Source organism: Herpailurus yagouaroundi, unplaced genomic scaffold (assembly GCF_014898765.1).
Source record: "Herpailurus yagouaroundi ecotype Mexico unplaced genomic scaffold, PumYag 198, whole genome shotgun sequence".
Classification (NCBI taxonomy): domain Eukaryota; kingdom Metazoa; phylum Chordata; class Mammalia; order Carnivora; family Felidae; genus Herpailurus; species Herpailurus yagouaroundi.
The window spans coordinates 16,361,952-16,386,169 of record NW_024412429.1 but is presented as its reverse complement, the minus strand read 5'-3'; the positions used below and the strand labels follow the sequence as shown (position 1 = coordinate 16,386,169).

The following is a 24,218-nucleotide window of genomic DNA, read 5'->3' as shown; positions in this document are numbered from 1 at the left end:
AAGTCATCTTTCTGTAACTTTCCCTCTTGTATTATGACTTTTGACAGTTCTGTCTTTATAGTTGACCGATACGATATCTCCATACCTGCAAGCACACAGGAAAATAGTATAGCAGAAAGAAAAATGAGTCTGTATTTACACTTTGTTAGCTATCAGATCCCTATTCCATACATCATTCGAGCACATCTCAGCCAGTGCCGTGGGGTGTGTGGGACCAACTCTGCATTTTAAATGTTTGGGGTTTTTTTGTTTTGTTTTCTTTTTGAGAAAGAGAGCAAGTGGGGGAGAGACAGCAAGCTGACAGAGGGCTGTCAGCACAGAGCCCAATGCGGGGCTTGAACTCATGAACCATGAGTTCATGACCTGAGCCAAAATCAAGAGTCGGAACTTAGCCAAATGAGCCACCCAGGCGTCCCCCAACTGCATTTTACATGCAGAAGCAGAAGCTCAGAGAAGGTGACGGACTTGTGCCATAATGGATGGACACTTGACAGAAGGAGAAGCATTATAGTCCAAAGGAGAAAGCTTTGGGGTCATGCAGAATTGAGTTTAAATCTTGCCTGGGCCTCCTACGATCGATAACATTTGAGCAAGTTAACTCCTCTCTCCGAGCCTCAGCTTCTTTATCTATAAAATAGCGTCTGATATTGACACCAACTTCACCACTTTGCTGTGAGGACAAAATGAAACGTCTCAGAGTAAAATGTGTGTGGGAAGGTAGGAGGCTGGCAATCAATGTTAGCGGTCCCTCTCTCTCTCTCTCTCTCTCTCTCTCTCTCTCTCTCTCTCTCTCTCGTGTTCACTTCAGGGGGTGGGGAGGGCTTCCTGAGTTGACCTTCAAGAACTGTCTTGTAACTCAGGTAACGTTGTCAGGCTCCAGGATTGGTTTTCCTGTTCAAGTGGGTTGAAACCAAGAATTAGAGGCCAAGTGTCCAGTTGCACCCGGCATGAAAGGCATCACCAAATTAAAGGAAGATGTTTAGCATTCTTTGTGCATTAGAACTGGGAGCCTTTAGTGTTGGGAGAAAAAAAAAAAAAAAAGGCAGACGCTTTTGCAAATGCTGTGAGGCACCAAAACTCAGCTTGCAAAGCAGACTCTCAGTGTTGTGTGTTAACTCAGGAGTTAAGGTTGAAAACCCTCTTCGTATCCTTCCTCTGACCTTGCAAACATTTCGAGGTGCGGCCTTGACGGCAAGAGAGGATAGTGTTTGTTTTTATTAAAGGGTCTTTCCTGTGCTTTGTGCGAAGCCAGTCTCTTGATCGCAGCGGGGGCTGGATGGAGGGAGATCAAAACAGACCGGGAAGACTCAGCCCAGGCAGCCAGCATCCCCGATTTCTGAACTACTACACTTTTTGTTTGTCCAGGAGGGTTTGCTCTCCTGCTGGTCCGTTTAAGGCGGGGCGGCGGGGTTGGGGAAGGGGGGCGGGGTTAATTTGGTTATTGAGGAATCCTTTACTATTCCTTAATGATTCAAATTTGAGCATGTGTCAGTTGTTAGGGTGGTTTGTGAGCCTCAAGTTTGAAATACATAAAGATAAGCGTAAACACACGTACATGTGTATATAGGAGTTTTTGAATTGGTAGAAGAAAATATACGTCATATGAAATTTCCCCTTTTCACCATTTTTAAATGTACAGTTCTGGGGCCTTAAGTGCATGTCACATTCTATGTGTAGTTATAATTAATTCATAGAATTTTAAAACGTAAAATTACCTTTATGCACATCTCTGTGTATCTTTTATATTTCATAGCAATTACAAACACACACACACACACACACACACACACGGCGAGGAGAAGGGATGTGGTTTGTTGTTACTGCCCTTGTCCTTGTAGCATCGTCTCCCCCTGTCACGTGCCCTGGCTCCTTCTTCCCTTTTACAGACTCGCCCTTGGTCCCTTCCTGCTCCCACCGGCCCTTTCAGCTCTCTCCCCCCTGCTGAGCAATGGAACGTTTGGAGTGTTCTGTAGAAAGCAGCCCCTTACATTTTCCACGCAGCGCAGTATCTCATTCAGAAATCCTATGCTCTCATGTTCTGCTTTCTGTTATGACCGAGCTGGGTCTTTCAACCAGACTTCTTCAAGCCCATCATCAGCCTCTTGGGGGGGGGGCCCCCCCCCGACCGCCTTGACCGAACCACACCCTTCTGCGGGCACATCTCAAATCTCTGTCAAACTTAGATTCTGTTTCAGCGCTGGCTTTTGTGTTTTCTGTCAAGTCCGTTGGCCTGCAGTATATCGCTCACCTCCTCGGCCGTCTCCCCCAGCTGTCTTTGGCAGGTCTCGTCAGATCAGAGCCTCTTGTTAGAACCCGCCCAGCCTCCTCGTCGCATCCGACTGAGTCCTGTGTGGTTCTGGCAAAGCATGTCCCAGCTCTGTTTCCTTGGCACCAGAAATAGCATCTGATGAGAAAGAAAGAGTGGTCTATAACTGTTTCTCGTGTGCACGTCGCAAGGATTCCTGTAATTTCATTTAAGTGCTTTCTTCTAACGTGAAAAGTGGAATGTCACTATGATAGAAGTTTCCAGAAATGCGTTATTTGATCTAAAATTGCGAGCCCATCAAGAAAGACTGAGGGTTGTAAAATGAACCGTCAGCGTCCCACCCTGTTAGCCAGCCACCTTTACCACTTCTTCATCCACTGCCTGGACATTCCGACTGTCATGTAGATGACGGGCAACCATTGTGTAGGGACAGTACCCGTTTCTCAGACTAAAACGCAAGCACTTAAGGAATATTCTTTAATATTATCACAGATCTTATCATTAAAGGGACCAAATACAACATACCACTTTAAAAAAGAAGCCTACCAGGACGCCTGTGTGGCTCAGTCGGTTGAGCGTCTGACTTCAGCTCAGGTCATGATCTCATGGTTCGTGGGTTCGAGCCCCGTGTCGGGCCCTGTGCTGACAGCTCGGAGCCTAGAGCCTGCTTCAGATCTGTGTCTCCCTCTCTCTCTCTGTCTCTCTACTCATCCCTCATTTGTGCGCTCTCTCTCTCTCTCAAACATAAACATTAAAAAAAACTTTTTTAAATAAATAAAAGAGAAAGCTACAACTTCAGCGTTTTAGGAAAGAAACACTTAAAACAGCACAGGCTTTCAGTCACTCCAGTATCTGAGAGTTTGGAGACTTGTCTTAGTGATGATTTTTTGTGAAAAAATGATTTCTGTTTCCTTTGGGAAAAGTACAGTTGACCTTTGAACCAACACAAGATTGAACTGCACGGACCCACGTACGCGGATTGTTTTCAGTAAATACGCTACCGTCCTGTAAATGTATTTTCTCTTTGTTTTGGTTTTCTTAATAACCGATTCTTTTCTCCAGCTTCCTTTATTGTAAGAATAGTACATACAACATACAATCTATGTGCTAATCAACTATTTACCTTACGAGCAAGGCTTCTGGTCAACAGTAACCTATTAGTTACATTTGGGGGGTAGAGTCAAGTATTCTTGGGTTTTTGACTATGTGGGGGTGGTTGGTGCCCCACATCTCCCATTGTTCAAGGGTCAGCTGTAGTTTATTATGCTCTTCAGTGAGACTCTTACACCCAGAGCTTTTTCTTCGGAAGCACATTTCCAAAGGATCCAATAGATCTCCATGAGGGAAATTATGAACGCTGCTGAACAATCAAGAAAAAGAGACTCTTGTAAAAAAAAAAAAAATACACATAAAACAAGGGCTCCTTGAGTGTGAAAATAGCACTTAAACCACACCTTGCAACCATTCGTATTACTCTTATAATACATTGAGGTTTACAAGCCAAGTTTGTGGAAAGGGGATCAACACATGTGACATAAAAATACATGTTGGTAGGCAAAGCCACGTGCTCAGGCCACGTTAGCGCTTCTTCATGCGGGTGGGAGGAGATCATTAGAATCACCCCTTCCTATATGTTCCTTTCCTTGACGTTGCTCTTATGTTCTGCTTGAGCGTACACAAGCTCACCCCTGTGAATTTTTTATTGTCATCATTTGACGTAGGCAAATAGAGATCTTTCGGCAATGAGCTTTTTTTCCATTTCCAGACCCCAGCTCTATCCACCGCACATCTCGTTTGCCTTAGGACAGTGAGATTCCTCTGGAGTCTTCGGGGTTAACCTGTCGCTCAGGGCCAGCGAGCCAGCAGGGACACCTGCTCAGTGAGCTGGCTCCTGTTAGTCAGCACGTACACGTTTAGGAGCTCAGATGTGCTGGTTAACAGCCAGGGACAAGCTTTGTGTCAAAGATACAAGTGTCAGTTTTTCTCAGTAAGAGCACTGCTCCCATGACACTAAAGGTATATTGCAATGAACCCCTTATACCTTGTGTGTGCCCAGGATAAATTAACGTCCATGGTTTCATATACTTTTATTTGAAGTACTAGAAAGGTAGGGGCGCCTGGGTGGCTCGGTCGGTTAAGCGTCCGACTTCGGCTCAGGTCATGATCTCACGGTCCGTGAGTTCGAATTCTGCGTCGGGCTCTGTGCTGACAGCTCGGAGCCTGGAGCCTGTTTCCGATTCTGTGTCTCCCTCTCTCTCTGCCCCTCCCCTGTTCATGCTCTGCCTCTCTCTGTCTCAAAAATAAATAAACGTTAAAAAAAAATTATAAAAATAAATAAATTAAATAAATAAATTTAAATTAACCACAATTAAGAATTTTGTCCTCCAGGGCACTAGTGTGTCATATTTGTGCGTTGTGTCATTGTCCCCACCCCATCAGATGCGCTTTATTCAGGAGGTTCCCCAAAGTTCTCTGTATACCATGACATCTTGAAAGTACTCGCTCTCGGTGGCTATTTATTTATTCAGCAGGTGTTTGTGGAATCCCTACTGCGTGCAAGCCACTCTCCTAGACATTAGGGATAGGAGGAGAATGATGTGGTGAACAGATAAATTAGTAAATATTTACAGAGTCAGGGAAAGCCGGGCTGGTTAATTCGTAAGCTTTCATAATTTATTTTACCATTTTATTTGTTTTATTGAAAACTCATTTAAAACCAAGCAGTATAGGTGAATATCAAGTTCAGATCAAGATCACGTGACAGCTTGGCTCTCTTTTTTTTTTTTTTTTTTCCTTTCCTTAAAAGATTGTACTTCTCCCCCAAATTGAGCCGAGCAACAGCAGGCTGTCCCTTGCCTACTGACATAACATAGGTTGTAGGCGATGGGAACTACCTTATCAGGGCAGTTTTTAGTTTTTATATAAAACCCAAAAAATACATTAACTAAGATAATCTTTTTCTTTATTCGCTTGTCCACGTGAGTGACAGAGAAAAATTGTAGTCGCAGTCCAGAGAGGATTTTGGTCCTGGGATTTGTGGCTAGGTCAGCTGACGCGCTTGATTTATTTAGCATGGGGCTGCGGGTCACGCACCAGGGTGTGGCTGTGACATTCTCTTAGGCTCACGTTGGACAGCACTGCACGTGTCAGAGCAGTCAGGGGAGCACGCTCATCTTCCCCGGGCATAGCAAGACTGGGGCCAGGGCGGCGAAAGTGCGGAAGGGCAAGAGGCAGGCAAGGCATGTTGGGAAGCCTGGGGGTCTGGCATCTGAGGGTAAAGAGGGGAGACAAGGCGCCCAGCTGGACTCCTACTGCTGGCCCTTGCCTGCTTTCCTACACTTTCCCAGCATGTCACGTTTGGGTGGTTGCAATTTTCCTACAGGAATTAGACAAAAAACAACTACATGGCTTAACCTAGTCAGCCTGGCACCTGCTTGAAATTCTCAAAATACTATCAAATGAGCATTGGAAAGGAAGGTGGTTTAGTCGTCAGCCGAAAATGCGTATTTCTGAATGTCCCGAAGAATTGAAAGCTGAATCTCCAAGGAGGTATTTGTACACGCGCGGTCCTAACAGCATTATTCACAGCAGTGGAAAGGTAGAAAAGAGCCGAGTGTCCATCAGTGGGTGCCTAGAGAAGAAAAAAAATGCACTTACAGTGAAGCATAACACAGCCTTCAAAGGGAAGGAAATTCAGACACATGCTGCGACATGGACGAACCTTGAGTGTCATGCTAATTGAAATACCCCAGGTGTTGGGGCGCCTGGGTGGTGCAGTCAGTTAAGCGTCCGACTTCAGCCAGGTCACGATCTCGCGGTCCAGGAGTTCGAGCCCCGCGTCGGGCTCTGGGCTGATGGCTCAGAGCCTGGAGCCTGTTTCCGATTCTGTGTCTCCCTCTCTCTCTGCCCCTCCCCCGTTCATGCTCTGTCTCTCTCTGTCCCAAAAATGAATGAAAACGTTGAAAAAAAATTTAAAAAAAAAAAAAAAAAAAAGAAATACCCCAGGTGCAAGAGGCCGAATGTTCTCTGGTTCCACTTGTGTGAGGTAGCTGGGGTAGCCAAATTCGTAGAGGAAAAGCAGTTGCCACGAGCCGAGGGGAGGGAAGAAGGGGGAGTTAGTGTTGAATGGGTACACGGCTTTTGTTTTGCCAAATGAAAAGAGTTCTGGAGATTGGTTTTACAACCGCATGAAGGTACTTTGTATGGAACTATATACTTCAAAATGGTTAAGATGGTCAATTTTCTATTACTGTATATTTTACTACAATTAAAAATTAAATACATATATTTCTTGAAATGAAATACTGTCAGGTTTAAAAACATACAGTACAGGGACCCCTCGGAGCATCCGACTCTTGATTTTGGTTCAGGTCATGATCCCAGGGTCGTGGGATCAAGCCCCACGTCGCATCCGGGTCTGCGGTGAGCGCGGAGCCTCCTTGAGATTCTTGCTCTGTCTCTAAAAGGGGGAAAAAAACCATAATACATTAGTTAAATACCCACTCGCTAATTCCTTCACTAATCATCCTTTTACTATTACCTGCTTCACGTGTGAGCTCTTTAAGTATTGTCGTAACAGAAAAGTCATAGTGCTGACTTTTTAATTTTAATTTCAAATCGTAACCCAGAATTCAGTAAATAGCGCGTTGCAGTCGTTAAATTATGTTATAAATGGCAATATACTGTTTTGTTGTCATTTTGTAGCTCTCCTGGGGGCACTGCCTGTTGCCCAGGACCACCCACTGTTATACTATTTGGGGAACACAGTATCCTGAGACCTGAATTCCCCTGACAAAGCATGGGCATTTGCTTGCTCTCTGTGGATGCTAGAAATATTTTCCAGCATCCGATTAACTTCTGTTTCTTAAAAACGTTTGCTCTTTGCAAAGCAGTTATTGACCAGCAGAGGAGACCGTATTAGCTTAAGTGCAGTGTCGAAAGCAAGCACTTTGCCCATCCACATATCCTGCTGATGAGGAAGATCTAAGGTTCAGTAAAAAGTCCTTTCTCGTTATTGTCTCCAGCACATCAGCACCTTCACTTTCTTAAAATCTGACATTGACATTGTACCACATGGAATCCTTGCTTGGTCAACAGGAGATTCAGAAATATCTGTTCCCTGGGTACCTGGGTGGCTCGGTCAGTTAAGCGTCTGACTTCAGCTCAGGTCATGATCTCGCGGTTTGTGGGTTCGAGCCCCGTGTCGGGCTCTGTGCTGACAGCTCAGAGCCTGGAGCCTGCGGATTCTGCGTCTCCCCCCTCTCTCTGCCCCTCCCCTAGGGGCTCATGCTCTGTCTCTCAATAATAAATAAAACTGTTTAAAAAAAAAGAAAAGAAAGATTTGTTCCTTTGCTCAACTATATATTGAGGGCCTACTCTGTACTCCAGGGGCTGTGTTAATACCCCGCCTGTAGGTGAACAAGAGGTGGTCCCTGACCTCAGAGAAGTTCAATAGGCTGTTCCTTCTTTTCACCTAATAGGAATGTGGAATCTTTTACAGTAGAAGCTGCCCTGCAGGTTATCTCTGTAATTCTTCCTAGAACATTCCTGGCACCATACCTGGCTTATACTGATCTCTCCTGGAGCAGGCAGGTCACCATTGAGTGAGGCAGTTCCGAGGATTACAGCTTCTCCTTAAACATCGGGCTAAGAATTAACTTCTTTCTCCTTTCTGTCTTTGCTGCACGTTCTGCCTTCCTGGAAAATAATGATCCTTTCTTTTTGGAGTACTCCCTTCTGGAGGTGCAGATTATTCTCTGATTTCTCCTGTGACATGGTTTACAACAGGCCCCTGGCCATCTGGTAGACTTCAGGGTCCTAGTTTGATCCTAGGACCATTACCATTTGACGTCCATCAGTGTCCCCAAAAATAGCCTGAGCCCTGCCGGCAGCCCCCTTACTGCCACTCCCGGGTGAAGCCCCAGTCCTGTAAAGCATCCGTGTAAGCGCATTACAGGGCCATCTGAACAGAAGAGAAAAGAATGCCTACCTGTGCTTCAGAAGGATCAGGAAAAGCTTTGTAGAGAAGCTGGCCTTTGAGAGAGACCTTAGAGAGCTCGGAGATTGATCTTGCGGGATTACAGACGAAGAAGCTTTATGTGCAGGGCCCAGAAGCAAGAAGACATGGGGAAATTTTAAGATATGGGGGCTTAACCTTATGCTTCAGAGCACATATTGTGCAGGTGTTTAAATATCACAACCAGATTTTTTCTTCAGTAGGCCGTGAAAAGCGGAAGATTTTTGAGTTTGTCGTAGTTGGGTACCTTTTCAAAAGGACCTTTTAGACCATGGTAGAGTAGAGGGCATGTTGGAAGCGAAGAGACCAATTAGGAAGCTTCACGATGTAGACCATTAGCATCTCAACCAAGGCAGGGGTACTTAGAAGGATCATTCCCCCCACATCCTCACCTATACTTGATATTTTCATTCTTGCCAAGCTAATGAGTGTGAGTTAGATTTTTATCCTTTTCGTTTGTTTCCTTGATTACTAATGAGAGTGGGCATTCCTTATATGGTTATTAGTCACTCCTTTGGCCCAGTATTAATTATTTGTCTTTTTCTTGATTTGTGGGAGGTTTTTTTAATTCATTCCAGTAACTAATCTTTTGACTGCTAAATATTTGCTTATATCTGTCTTCTCCCAGACTGTTCCTTATCCATAATGTCTTTTTGTATACAAGAAGTTTCTAATTTTGATGTCAGATCTCTAAGTCATTTCTTTGAAGCCATATTCTGTTCTTACCATATTTAAGAAATCCTTTCCTACCTCAAGATCATAAAGAGAGCTCCCAATGTTTTCTTCCAATATTTAGAATTTTAATTTCAAAAGTTATGCCTTTGTTGTATATTGGATTTATGTAAGTGCCACTTGCGAGGTAGGAATCTAATTTTATTTCTCTCTAGCTGAACGTCAGTTGAATGGTCAGCCCTTTCTCTGTTTTGTGTCACTTCTACTATATACTGTCCCACACCTGCTGCGGTATCCTTCTGGGTTCTTTCTTATCTTCCATTGATTGATTCATGTAGTCTTATGCCAATACCATATGGAATTCATTACCATAGTTTTGTAGTCTGATTGATCTGGAAAGGCAAGTCCCTATCTTTGTTCTTATGGTTTTACTTACCTTTGAAGTTATCTTACCTATCTGTGCCATTACTCTTAAGAATTTGAGAATTGGTTGGCCAAGCATCCCAAAGTGCTCTTGGGATTTTTATTGGAATTGCACTGAACTAATAGGTGAAGTTTCAGAGAACTGACATCTGTACAGTATTCTCGTCTGTGAACAGAGTACTTCTCTCCATTGACTCAAACCATCTTTTACGTCCTTCAGTGAAACGTTACAATGACTCACACCTTCATTTATTATTTGTTGCAACGTCCAATATTTAAGTTCCAGGCTACAGAACAACTCTACAGTAATAAAAACTCTAGTAATGAAAAACACATTCAAAAGCAGTTTGGGGTTCTGTCAGATGGGGGTGGGGGGGTAGACCCAGCTTTCATTTTCTCCTATGGGATAACTCTCCTTCCTGTGTGGATCAGTAGTAATTCGTACAAATGTACAGACGTACTTCTGCCCCTTGGTGACATTCATTCCACCAATGGGCGCTCGGTCCAGCAGCTGTGCACCAAACGGTAAATCCACTAACTGCATTATGCCTCTGTGCCTTCCACCCATAGTAAAATTATGAACGACTTTTGTCAAATGATTTGCTTAAGTAAGAAGCACTTTATCTGCGACATACTCCTTTCCGGTGAACCACGGTTCTTTCTGAAGATCACATTCAGGATTTTGCCAGCAGTCTGCATCCATGTTTCCCCTCCAGCATTATGGAGGATTGTTATTCTCCACCACACACACTTCTGTGCCTGTATCCAGCCTTCTTGGATTCTTTCCCAGTCTCCATGATTTCTCATAATTCGCCGAAGTGACAGTAGATTCAACCCCGATTTCCCAATAAAGTCAGCACATCGACATTTATATCAAAACATCAGCCCACTCCTACTCACAAAAAAAGTACTTGTTTTCTAGTATTGCTGTGTTCTCTGTTATATAACCCCGAGCTGAGATGCACTTAAGTACCAGCCTTGCGTATTTAGTTAGGAGACTCCTGTTCTGACACATAAGACCATTAAAACCATAGTATGAAGTACATCTTTTAAAACAATGCAGTGGGTAAGAATGATTAGATAAGCAGCCTTTGAGTTGGCTAAACCTCTAAAGCTTCTTGATACTTCTTCATACTTTAAGGGTGATAGAAGGAGAAAAGAGTGTTTGTTTCAAATGCCACGGATGCTGAGAAGGGAATCTGGTAGGGAATTTTAAGCAATTGCACAGAAACTCCCCGAGCTTTCCCTCAATTCTTTCTCCAGATTAACGTTAACAATTTTGTCGTCATTTGTGTTTCTCCAGCTTCCAATTGTAGAAAAGATAAGAACCATCGCGCAGGCTGTATATGGAGCCAAAGATATCGAACTGTCTCCTGAGGCACAATCCAAAATAGATCGTTACACACAACAGGTAAGAGTTACACTTTTAAGGGGGAAAAAAAAAAAGTCCCCCTGTGGCTCGTGAAATGCTCACTTTGACTTAAGGACTGATATTTGTCTCCCCAGCTGAACTCAGCCCAATCTACTTAGTCCACAGAGATTGAACTGATATCCCTGGGTAGTTTGTTGATTACAAATAGAACATTATAGCAAAGGTGGATATCCTCTGAAAGATACATCATTAACTTTTGTGGTTACAAATTGTCCGATATGCATCGTATGTGTGATATCGTGTCTGTGACGGGATGGTTCATCCCTCCCGCTCAGCCAGGAACATTGAAACTTGGATGTGGATGTGCGGCTGTGCAGTCGGATTTGGGTGATTTCTGGTGCTTCCTCTTCCTTGCAGGGCTCTTACTCCCTTAGGAATGTTAGCACGGTGCCAGGTGAGGCAACGCGTATGTAGTGCAACTTATAAAGATGGGGGTTCTTGGTGTTCATTTTTTCTGCAAGTGGTTCATTGGCTTGGGGCCGAGATTGCCCACCAGAGTCGAAGGCTCTGTCATCTTCTAGAGAGTGACAAAGACAAGTCATCAAACAGCTGTGAAGGTGGCTGGGAGTCAGCAGCCAGAGTCCAGTCCTACGATGACCATCATTCATGGACTCTGCTGCGGCACGGTCAGCCACCTCGACCAAAACGACCGTATGCCTCGAATGCTCCCTCCACTTTGCTGTGATGTGATAGAAGTCAAAGCACTTCCAGAGCTGGCTGGCGAAATGACTTCATTTATGAGTATCATTGATCTCTTTTTTAAAATTCCCGACCCCTAAATCCTATTTGTAAATCATATTTTGACTTCGGACGCTTAACCGACCAAGCCACCCAGGCGCCCCATATTTTGACTTTTTGATAAAAACTACCAATGCCGGCCAGAGTACTCTCCCAGGTTTGGTAAGATAATTAGCAACTCATGTTTTCTTAGAATTTTCCACGTATGCCGTCAGCTTGTGCTTTTAAAAAATAAATGGTTCCCACAAATTGCTGTACATACTGGCGTTGTTCTGCAGTGAAATTTCACTCGTGTGCAATGAAATGAGTAAAGTAAGGTCATTGTCATTCATCTTTTTTTTTTTACGTGAGTTTAAAATAATGCTTAAGGATCATTATTTATTCTAGTGTTTTTTTTTTGACATTAAAACTTCTTGTTTATATGAAGTAATATGCTACTCGTATATACCCTGTTGGTTTTTTGTTGTTTTAAATATCTGGAGTGGCAAAATATTACACGGGCAAGCCTACCTCAGTTCAAATTATTTCATTCGTTGAATGATCTCTGAAACCCAAAATTCTGGCCCCCATTTCTATAGAGCAATTGTGATTGTCCCCCAGCAGATTTCTGATCAGTGTATGAGACTGTTCTAGCATTTGAAAACAGACCAGCCCCACCCTCCAATTGAAAATATTGAAAAATCTTCCAAATAGTTTTAGGTTGAATCATAAGAAATTCTGCATGTGTTACCTCTGAAGATTATATTCCTTTTATCCCTACCAACTGACTGAAGAAATATTCCTTAAAAGTTATGTGTCCAGTATGTGGTGGCCATTAATTAGCAAAGCCTCTGAAGAGACACTATGTACCCTTTAATCAGAACCAGGCTGCAAGGACACTGTCCTTTTTGTGAGACCCCACATGTGACTTCCTGCCCTTTCACCTTTGGAACTCTGGGTCAGGTATCGCCTTTGGTCCTCAAAAATAAGAGTCTGAAATAGTGACCTCATCTTAGTTCATATAACGTAATCGCAGATCAAATAACCATGATTCATAAACCAACACAAAGGGACCCTTTGCTTCCCGACAGCCTCCGAGAATGAGTGAACACGACTGAAAGCCTCATTACGGAGCCTTTCTCCATTTTTACCTTTCTGAGTCCCGGATATTAATATCCTTGGAAATAGTTTCTGACAGGGCCTTTGCTTCTCCTTTGCCTGAAAATAGCCACACTTTCCCCCAGACACACACATAATGCTGCCTTCCTCACGGAGAGTTCTCCGAAATAAACAGCAGGTACTTTCAGCCACGCGATGATCACGTGGAAATGAATTTTCTTCCCATCTTCTTGCCCAGTGAACGAGTAGTGACCAGCACCTGCCCTGTGCCTGGACCTGAGCCTCGGGGATCGTGTGGAGACCAAGTGGGACACATACAAGAAACTAACATCTGTGCTCAATGAACACCTTTCCTTTCCTTTCTGCCAGGGGTTTGGAAATCTGCCCATCTGCATGGCAAAGACTCACCTTTCTCTGTCTCACCAACCTGACAAGAAAGGCGTACCCAGAGATTTCATTTTGCCCATCAGTGATGTCCGGGCCAGCATAGGCGCTGGGTTCATCTACCCTCTGGTCGGAACGGTGAGTAACATTCTCCGGAAACCTTCCCCAGGCTGTGTTGTCCTGATGCCTTAAATCCTTCTGTTTTGCCAACGCTTTGCAAATCGGGTGTTGGGAATTAATAGTATTTGCTGTTTTTCTAGACATTCTCTTCCACCATATAAAACACCTCTTCCGTCGTGGTTTGGGTTTTTCTTTCTTTTGTTTTTTAAATCGTGTGTTCAGGATCCCTTGAGTCATAAAACTGATTCCCCTCATAGAACATGGAAGAGAATAACTTGGTGGAATTCAGTCTGATATTTAAATGGTGGAATGGCTTAGTATGGTGCCTCTGGACCTTTTTCACATTATCGTACTCAAATGATAAGATTTTATTCTAGTCAGATAATGGAGGAGACTGCTCATGCCAGACAGGCCCCGCCCAGCACCTCTAAAGCCTGGCAAAAATCCAGTGTTTCAATCCAACACATGGCTCTGTTGTTATTATGTAAACAAGCAATGAATGGGCCAAAAGTTGATTAAAAAGAGCAGAATCTTTCCCTTGACATTCACATGTTTCATCTAATATTGGGCAAGATGTTTTCAATAAGCATTTCTTGCATTCTCATTGCACGTGAGGCATGGCGATACTCTGAGGAGCACAGGTTTGCATAGCACAGAGGCATCTAGAAAGGGTGGCGTTGGCATGCTGAATGCCCTCAGCACAGGGGCGGCGACAGCCGCTTTGGCCCGAGGTGGATGAGGGAACACGGTATGTGGAAGAAGAGAGTCGAGAATTCTTCGTAAGAGCTCTGAACTGGGGAAACAGTGAATTTCAACTCACGGGCACAGAAATACATGACAGACCCAGCGTGGTCCAGCGTGGCTGGGGTTGGATGGGCCAGGGAGTCTGAGAAATGGCTCAGGGAGAGCAAGACCAGGCCAAGCTGTTACGGAGCTCGACTGCCGTCAGTGGGAACTTGGGCTTTTCTCCTCGGCGCCCTGGGGAGTCACTACAGGGCGGTTTTTGAGTTTGTTCGTTTTATTTTTGTAAGAGGAAAAATGTGATCTGATTTTTATCTTAGAAAAATAGCCCCGGCAGCAGAAGGAGCATGGTTAGAGGGCTGAGAGCCAGAGGTAAATGGCACTGCAATCATTCAAACTAATATGGAGAGAAGAGGAGAATGCAAGACGGATTTTAAGGGCGGCCACCTACCTGTGGGGCCGGGGGAGGGGCACTTGCCGCCTGACTGTGGATGGCGGTGCCGTGGTCACAGAAGGCACACGGGGAAGGCAGATTGGCCGGGCCTAGATGAGTGTGGCGTAGATGTGGAGAAGTGCGGGCGTTAACGGGACACGTAAAGTGGCCTGTGGATCTGTTAGAAATGCAGACATAACACTCGGAGGAGCAGGAAGCAAGGCCTTGAGAGTTGTAAGAATGTAGATGAAGGCAGAGCTTGAACAAGGGGAGAGGCACGGATAAGCACGAGAGACCTGAGAAGAGGGTGAAGGACGACCCTCCAAGCACGTATAGGGACACCTGGGTGGCTCAGTCGGTTGAGGATCTGACTCTTGATTTCGGTTGAGGTCGTGATCTCGCGGTCGCGGGATGGAGCCCCGCTAGGGATTCTCTCTCTCCCCCTCTGTCTGCTCCTCTCTCTCTCAAGAATAAATAAGTAAACATAAAAATTTTTTTTAAACGTCCACATTTACAGAGCCGCCCCAGGAGTCTGGGGGGAGACCAGGGCGTCCCTAGAAGTCAGGGCGGTGGCGGGCTGGGGGAGGGGTAGCAATGGCATTGGTATAGGGAGAAGGGTTCACATCCTATGGCTACTGGATGACATCTCCCGAGGGGAGGTGGGGCGGAGATGGGGAGTGACTACAACAGGGGAGCCTTCCGGGGCGATGGAAATACTCCATATCTTGACTACTTTGATTGTGCTGGTGGTTCCATGACTATATTGGTTTGTCAGAACTCATAGCCGTGTACCACCTGAAAAGGATGAATTTTATCGAGTATAACTTACTTATGCCTCAATGGAGATGTACGTAAGGAACAAAAATGGAGAGTGAGAAGAGTTTGCTTTATGCCCCTTAGAGTGGCCTCGTGACAGCAGCTCCTCAAGTGCTCAAAGTCTGCTGAGCTTGGGTCAGTGAAGGCCTTTGCTCAGGAACAAGAGCACAGCCGGAGAGCAGCCCGGAGAGAGGAGAGGTGTGCCGGTGGGCCTCACCAAGGAGAAAGCCAACCTCCCTCAGAATCGGCCCTGTCTTGCCCTGTACAGATTCAAAACCCCGCCGTAACTGGCCCAGCAAATTCATTCATTCATTCATTCATTCATTCATTCATTCAACCAGTATACAGAAGGCATGGTGCTCAGTGCTCCGGGAATCCCAAAATAAAGCAGCTTTCCATTTCAGACAGCTTACAGTTGGTAGGAATAGACAGAAGTGAATGACAAAGAAAATGGTTTGGTATAAAAATTAGGAATCAATCAAGGGCACCTGGGTGGCTCAGTCAGTGAAGAGCGTCCGACTTCAGCTCAGGTCATGATCTCACTGTTCCCGAGTTCGAGCCCCGCGTAGGGCTTTGGGCTGACAGCTCAGAGCCTGGAGCCTGTTTCAGATTCTGTATCTCCCTGACTCTCTGTCCCTCTCCTACTCCCGCTCTGTCTCTCTCTGTCAAAAATAAATAAACATTAAAAAAAATTTTTTTTGAATTAGTTAATAACCTTAATAGTTCTGAGCATTTAACAGTCATCAGAAGTCATAATTTAAAATCTTGTGGACACTAAACAAATATACGCTGTGGATCTTCTCCCATCCCAGCTAATACCACCAGACCCACATGTGAGACCAGTTCTGGGAAATCAGAATTCTGGAGCTGCCACTCATGCGGGAACACTGACGAATGACTAGTAGGAAAATGAATGTGAGGAATGGCGTTTGGGGGGCGGCCGCAGGCCCACAGTGTCCTGAAGAGAGCCCTGGGCTGCCCTGTGGTGCCCCCAACCGCAGGGCCAGGCCAGGAACCGTCAGTGAAACAGTCAAGTGTGAGGACGCAGGAAGGAAGCAGTGCCTGACTAAAGAAGTTCCTGGAGGTCAGGAAACGGTCATGTGTAGTTGGTGGCCTTAGCGTCCGCTTTCTATGACAGCGGGAAGTTGCGCGTGTATCAGGGCAAGCGCACCGTTGGAGGCCAGGATCGCCTAATAAGGGCTGGTATTTACTTTTACTTGACCCCATTCTGGGCCCTGCTACGGTCTTTTGAAATGCTTCGAACATTCATCACCCGTGTGGGAGACACAGTGTAGTAATTTCCTGCTGAGATGACTGAGGGAAAGGGAATGGGGACACCAGAGGGGCTGGTTCCTGCAGGTGGGAAAATCCTAGCATCCTGAGTCACTCTTACTCTTAATCACGAAACGTGTTTATTTGAGTTCTTTTTTTTTTTTTTTTAATTATTTTCAATGTTGATCTTTGAGAGAGGGACAGAGGGACAGAGAGGGACAGAGGGACAGAGAGGGACAGAGCACGACTGGGGGAGGGACAGAGAGAGACAGAGATACAGAATCTGAAGCAGGCTCCAGGCTCCGGGCTGTCAGCACAGAGCCCAATGTGGGGCTTGAACTCACAAACCATGGGATCATGACCTGAGCCAAAGTGAGACGCTTAACCGACTTGAGCCACCCAGGTGCCCCCTGAGTACTTTTGAAATGCATATCCATCTATCCACTCCAGAAAGAAAGGCCAAACTGAGACCTCAACATCAGAAAGCTTCTCAGTTTTTTTGCAGTGTTCATTCATTCATTCATTCATTCATTCATTCATAAAACCACGTGGAGGCGAATAAGATCAAGTCCTTCCCTAATGGGCCTTCTGCTATACCGTAGTAAAAGAAATCATACAAGTACAGGAGGCTGTAGGCTTTATGACAAAGGAGAAACAGCCCCCAGGTATGTAGTAGGTTCCAAAGTGGCGAATGTGAGTATAGACAAGTCTGTCCTCAAACAATAAACATCTCCAGCCCTGATGACCTTGAGCGATCATGTGGTGACATGTCTGGGGAATTCAGTGTTCCCCCCTCCAGATTTAGCTTTGTGGATATTGACTGTTTAACCCCCTGTCTTTACTTATAGGCCAGAGGTTTTTTTTCCACTTAATTACTTCATTTCATCATGTTCTATTTAGTTATGACACAATACAATAATAATTAGAAATATCAGTAACTGCGGTAGCCGCTTCGCTAGTGGCTTTCACTTCCCCGTCTGTTTGTATAGAAGCACCCGAGGCAAGGATTACTAGTTTAGGGACATTCGGCTCAGCTACCACTCTTCCCTGCACTCTCAGTGTTTCTCATCTTGCTGTAGCTACTTTTTCCTTCGCAAAATCTCAGTCTCCATTCCCACTAAACACCATATATATTCCTGCTTCTCCTTAATGACATAGTTATATGTTATTTCAGGCATATTCTTGAAAGCTACAAACGGTATGAGATTCCTGACCAGATTATCACTACTTAGTGCATCTCCTTCTAAGACATTGTTTAGCAAATACAGGTTCTTGATGTGGGAAGAAAAGACCAAATTGTTTTCAAGATTTTCCTACCCTGGATTCCATGGATTACCCTGTTACGTTATATTTCCGAAATTCTTTCAAAGCTTACGGTTTATCGTGTTCAATCAACCTAATAGCTTATTAAATTTCTCCAAAACAATCTTGTGCCAAAAGAAATTCAGCAGGTGGTCTTTCTCTTCTGGTCACATTGTTTTGATATTGCCTTTAGGTTTCCACAGTTGACAGGGGCTCTTTAATCATTTGGCATAAATTGCATGACATAAAATTATTAGCACGTAAGCAAAGTATATACCATGATATTACTGAGAAGTAAATTATACTCCACTTGGAAAAAAAACTAGGAAGACACCAAAATGTTAACATTGGGCTGCAGTAGTAGAAGCAGCTTTTTTTTTTCTGTACTTTTCTGCTTATTTCAGTATCTGCATTGAGCATGTGTCCCTTCTATACCATGAAAATGCAATGAATAGGCAAGTGATAAACTAAAAGTCCTTGGGAAAAAATGTTTAACTAGGGCCATTCAGTTGCCGGGGAGTCAGTAGTACTCTGTGCTTAGCAGGTGGCACCTGCCGGGTCGCGTCGTCTGCCCATCCCAGCTGCCTTGCAGTGTTTTAACACCTGTAAAGGTGAGACCCTGAAGGCAGGACAGAAGGGCTAGGGTGTCGTCGTAAGAAATGCACTCCTGAGTGTGGCGCGTTTGGTTCTGTCTAACGTTTGCCAGCCCCAGATTCTGCTAAGGAAGTGCGAGATCGAGTTGTCAAACAGTTGGCGTGGAGAAATGTCCGGTTCTGTGAATTCCACCCCAAGTCCATTTGATGTCAGCGTTCCGTATATCCCACTCTTCTCCTTTGATATCGCACTGAGACTCCCAAAGAAAATAGAAGTCCTCCTGTGCTGAGGTCCCCCTGACAGGGAAGTCTTCTCTATCGACCAACATGGGACATAAAATGACGACAAGATGACTCTTCGGGGCAAGAACGTGGGCTAGAATTTTGGAGATAAGCAGACTCACGGTTCACGCAGAAGGGATTAAGACGTCATAGGGCGTTGATATGCTGGTCACTGCCAGGGAGGGCGTTTCGGGAGGCAGAGTGGATACTTGGAACTGTACAGAAAAAAAGCTAAGTGCTTTCTCCCCACAAACTGATGAGATAGGGGGGACTAGGAAAGGCAGCAAGTCAGGGCTCCCCTGTCCCTTCCTCCTCCCTTCACTTTGGTCCCTGGGCTCTTTCCAGAGCAGAGTATTGATCACGGGCACTGCCTACGTGTTCGTGCGTTTTTTGCTCCTGTCGCGACTGGCCTGGCCTGGACGCATCACAGTGTGCAAGTCTGACCAAGAAAGAGGGACCAAAAGATCAGCGCTAAAGCACGCAGTTTACCGAGCGAGCACATGAACGTGCACTGGTGTGGCCTTCATTTCCACTCTGACCTGACCCGACCCGGCCACGTCTGTGCCCAGGTGCGCCGCTGACCACATTGCTTGGCTGGGCTGTGGAAAGCAGGAAACCGCCGCCGTGTATTTGGGAAGTGAGTGATGTCATCCACAACTCATGCTGGGTGGAGACTTACTGGCCTGGGGGGTGCAGGGGGTGGGAAAGTAGACTGTGGCCCCACCCAGCTAAGCCTCGGCCCCGTTTTGTTCTTTCTCACGTTTCGGCTAAGCTCACTTTGTTTTCCGTTCTACTCCCTCTACTGTAAAAGCATGTACTGAATGTTTAGTTTCCACTGGATCCGATTCAGGTCAGCGATGAAGTTATTCTCAAGCGCGGTGGGGATACGTTCTCTCCTCTGTGCACCGGCCCCACTTAGGGATGCATGGTTATAAACTGGCTTCACTCGGTTAAGCGTGAAGGTGAATTAATTCAGCCTTTGTAGGTTCAAATCAAATGCATCGCTCCTCACATTTTCCAGAGATTAACGGCCAGTTACATGGTGAAAAAATTAAACATTCACTCCCCAGGCTGCACTTTAAATGCAGTGGATAAGCAGTCATGTAGTAAGGGGCTCACTGTCGCGTGACATCACGCATCCCTCAGCCCCAGCGCATCGCTCAGACCCTCAGAAGCTACAAATCACCCCCTCGTTTCACTCCGTCCCCTCCCTCTCTGCTTTTCCACCTTCCTACCCTGCCCCCCACAAATAAACAAAGAATTCCAAGCTTATTTCTTTTAAGTCTCAGCACACAGCCTTCCTATCTCCCCCTCCTCCTCAGCCCTGGTTACCCCAACACCTGAAATAAACCAGACTCCTGCCCTGCTCACGGGTCTCCCTCCCCATCTGGCCTCCTTCCCTGGGGATCTGATTCGTTTCCTCTCCCCACCCGGCACGGGTCCCCTTCTCACTACCCTGCCTTATCTCTACATCAGAATTTCCTGCTTTCTCCCGAACATGCCCTTCCTCCAGCACAGGCAGCCACTGGCTTCCTCTTACAGTGACGTCCCTGCAGCATCCCCGCGGGCTGGCTGGTTGCTTTGTGACCACACCTTCCTCCCCAGGGTCCAGAGGCCAGCCAAACATGTGTCTGTCGTCCTTGTCTTCCAGTGCGACATGTTTTAGGGGAAAGGAAGGTGGCCGGCAGCGTTCTCGATTTCCAGAAACCGTTTATCACATTGACAAGCTTTGTGACTCATGAAAATGACGTTTGCTTCTCTAGCGCATGAGGTTATCTAGGTCTCCTCCATTTGCTTAGAGGGTCTTTTCTCCCCTAGTGTGACGCTAATTTATTTTTAGCATAAATATAAAGTCACTTTAACTGGAATCAGCTTTGGCTGGATAATAAGCCAAGTGATAACGGTATCAGAGATCTCTGTCATCGAGTTAAATTTTTAACCTGTTATTAATCCCCACATGTTGGTTCTTTCTTACTTTCTACAAACCTAGAAGAGGTGCTTGTAGCACTTAGTGTCCAGCCCTACAGTCCGCGTATTTATCTTGTGTTTTCTCGAGGGACTGGTGAAATACTGGCCCCTTCCTCCTCCACTTCCGTCTCCAGCCTGCTTGCTTTCTCCCTGTTTTTAGTTTGGATTCAGGGCAGAAACTGACGGTCGAGGCCCACCCCAGTTCAGAACTTCCGAAAGACACCCGTACAATTATCGGGTCCTCATGGAGCTTTTCTTGTGCCTCTTTGTTGCATTTGTTATACTTGACTATCACAGTGTTTAGTAAGAGGCTTATAATCAGAAGCAGATCAGTCATTTCTGCATGGGAAATTAAATCCATACAAACCAGATTCCAGCTTTCCAAACTAAAGGGCCCAGTGCTCCTCAGAGTCCTTTTTTAGGGTGTGGAGGGAATGGATAAATGGAAAGAGGACTAAATTTATCGGACATTGGGCATACTTTAAACCTACAGTTATGGGGCACGTGGATGGCTCAGTCGGCTAAGCGTCCAACTTCCACTCGGGTCATGATCTCACAGTTTGTGAGTTCGAGCCCCGCATCGGGCTCTGTGCTGGTGGCTCGGAGCCTGGAGCCTGCTTTGGATTCTGTCTCCCTCTCTCTCTGCCCCTCCTCTGCTCATGCTCTGTCTCTCTCTCTCTCTCTCAAAAATAAATAAAACGTGAAAAAAAATTAAACCTATAGTTATAGTTTTCAAGGAAGATATAATTGATAATATTCGAAGTCAAGTTGCAGGCCTGACCTTAATTTATCCACCCATGGATATCAGATTAAGTGTTAAAAAACATAATTTACCTATTATGTGTCTCCATTAAATATTTTCTGTTTATCGCTTTTGAAAGAAAGAATGGTCATCTTTGAGCCTTTCCTTCATATCATTGAAAACTCAAAACATTTTATACCAGTGAGAATCACAAATCTAATTTAATCAGGGAACAAATGTAACTATAAAGTCCCTAGAAGACCCATAAAGAAAATTCACAGACTCATTGCCAACCCGCTGTAAGAATTTGCTGGTATGCCTGCATTAGGTATGCGTAATAAAGGCACCACGTTCTGGTAAGGAGGAGACCTGGGGCTGGAAACGTAAGTTGCTGCAGCAATCACAGACGTCTGTCTTCTGTTTGAGACTCATTCCAACCCCAAGAAAGCTCTAGAGGATGTAGGACCCATGTAAGTTACCTACCGTGCTTTCTTGCACCTTTCAAAATCCATCATCCAATTCCCAAACCCGTCTGTGTTTCTGCTCTGAAAACCGACTTTCCAAACCTCCAGACCCGCCCCCCACGACTGGCTCTGGGGAGATGGTGCCCCCGTGCCACCTGCTCACCTCCGGTTCCTCTGTCTCTCACTCGGTGCCACCCAGCCGAGATGCATTGCAGTTCATTCCTTCGGGTGTCTGGGCTCGTCCCACGTCGCCTTGCCCAATATCTCCTGTTCCTCCAGGCCCCCCTCTACGAACCATGTCTCCAGTTCCCTTGACCTTTCCACAACTGGAAGTCCAGCAGAGAACGTACGTTCGGAGCTGCCCAAGTGTGTTGGTCGCCTGCCAACGCCACAGAGAGCAAGGGAATTTTTAAGGAATGCTCTGCCCATGTGAACTCACCATCGGTAGACTCCCAGACTTAAGTTCCAGTTGGGAGAAGCAGTCTTGTAAGGAGCCCATACCCCAGGCTCTAGTAGCCCACCAGCCCTATCTGCTCATTACTCCACCTTTCCCAATCGCTGCCTTAGCCTCTCTTCTTGAACCAGTTACTGACCAGCAGTAGTATAAACCAGCCCAAATATATTTTTATTAATGTGCTTACATACGGACGTGCAGCTCAAGGATCCCTCCAGATGGTATTGCTTGGCGGTATGGCCGTTTGCGTGGAAACAGTTTATCCGCATTTTGCGTGGACGTATCCGGTCCTCCTTGAGGGTGCTCCTTCTTCCCCTCTCCGTCCTCCTCCTCCTCACCATCATCATGATGGCTTTAACCGTAGGTCAGACGCTCTTCCCAATGTTTTATATAGATGACTCATTACTCTCCATATCAGCCCTCTGAGCACGGTTGGTGGGAAACGGCAAAAGAAAGTTCTAGTATTCTGAATATTAAAGCTTACGAGATCTTCACCCAGGAATAACTTAGATTTTACACATCGTGATATTTTTCTTTGCGTAGGTCAAGGCGTGTGTTTTCATGATGCCAGGTGTGCTAAGCCCTGGCACACATAACAAAGCATAAAACGTGATGCCACCCCTAGGGGGAGGAGACCATTTGGATAAATAAGGCATCAGCATTTTAAAATTTTTTTTTTCAACGTTTATTTATTTTTGGGACAGAGAGAGACAGAGCATGAACGGGGGAGGGGCAGAGAGAGAGGGAGACACAGAATCGGAAACAGGCTCCAGGCTCTGAGCCATCAGCCCAGAGCCCGACACGGGGCTCGAACTCCCGGACCGCGAGATCGTGACCTGGCTGAAGTCGGACGCTTAACCGACTGTGCCACCCAGGCGCCCCAAGGCATCAGCATTTTAAAAAACACAGCCCACAGTGTGTGCATTTACTTGCCAAAAGAAAGGTGTAAATGATAAAGTGCCATGGAACTCCAAAGAAAGCGAAGGCCACTTAGGAGGACGATGGGTTAGAGATCAAGACTTTGAATGACATGCTGGGGTGCCCAAAGGCATTTGACATTTTGTGGATAGAGAACCACGCTGGCAGCGATCTCCTGAAGGAGAGAGAGAGACTGAGGCCAGGAGACCTTGAGGGGCCTGTGCCAAGGCCCGAGTGAGTGTCATGGGCCCGTGACAGGGGAGTGACCACAGGAGGGGAGAGGAAAGTGTGTGTGCTGGGAGACCGGTGGAAGTCGGAGGAGCCGACAAGGGATGGAATGTGAGGAAGGGGGGTGTAAGGTGCCTCCTGGGACCTAGAAGGACGGACCTGGAAAGAAAAGAGACAGCAAGCTGGTTTTGCAGTGAACGTGGAATTACATGTTGTCTAAGGTGCCCGTTGAACTTCCTGTCAAGTCGTCTGTGAGACAGTTAGAAATTAGTTCCCAGAGGGGCCGCCTGGGTGACTCACTCAGTTAAGCATTCAACTCTTGATTTCGGCTCAGGCCGTGATCTCATGGTTCGCGAGTTCAAGCCCCGCATCGGGCTGTGCCCTGACAGGGTGGAGCCTGCTTGGGATTCTCTCTATCCCTCTCTCTCTGAAAGAGGGAGGGAGGGAGGAAGGAAGGAGGGAGGGAGGGAGGAAGGAGGAAGGAAGGAAGAAAGAGAGAGAGAAGAAAGAGGGAGGGAGGGAGAGAGAGGAAGGAAGGAAGGAAGGAAGGAAGGAAGGAAGGAAGGAAGGAAGGGAAGAAAGAAGGAAGGAGGGAGGGAGGGAGGAAGGAAGGAAGGAAGAAAGAGAGAGAGAGAAAGAAACGAGAAAGAAGGAAGGAGGGAGGAAGGAAAGAAAGAAGAAAGGAGGGAGGGAGGGAGGAAGGAAGGAAGAGAGAGAAAGAAAGAGGGAGGAAGGAAGGAAGGAAGAGAGAGAGAAAGAAAGAAAGAAAGAAAGAAAGAAAGAGAAAGAAAGAGAAAGAGGAAGGGAAGGAGGGAGGAAGGAAGGGAGGAAGGAAAGAAAACAAGGAGTGAGGCAG

The 24,218-nt window shown here is 45.9% G+C and overlaps 1 protein-coding gene across 2 annotated transcripts in view; it reads left to right on the top strand.

Moving 5' to 3' along the window:
* MTHFD1L (methylenetetrahydrofolate dehydrogenase (NADP+ dependent) 1 like) overlaps nucleotides 1-24,218 on the top strand; it is a 183,086-nt gene that overhangs the window by 116,294 nt on the left and 42,574 nt on the right. For both annotated transcript variants that reach the window (XM_040448893.1, XM_040448892.1), the window contains 2 exons: nucleotides 10,681-10,788; nucleotides 13,015-13,167. In XM_040448893.1, coding sequence (XP_040304827.1) covers nucleotides 10,681-10,788; nucleotides 13,015-13,167 — 261 coding nt within the window. The remainder of the gene's footprint in view (nucleotides 1-10,680; nucleotides 10,789-13,014; nucleotides 13,168-24,218) is intronic.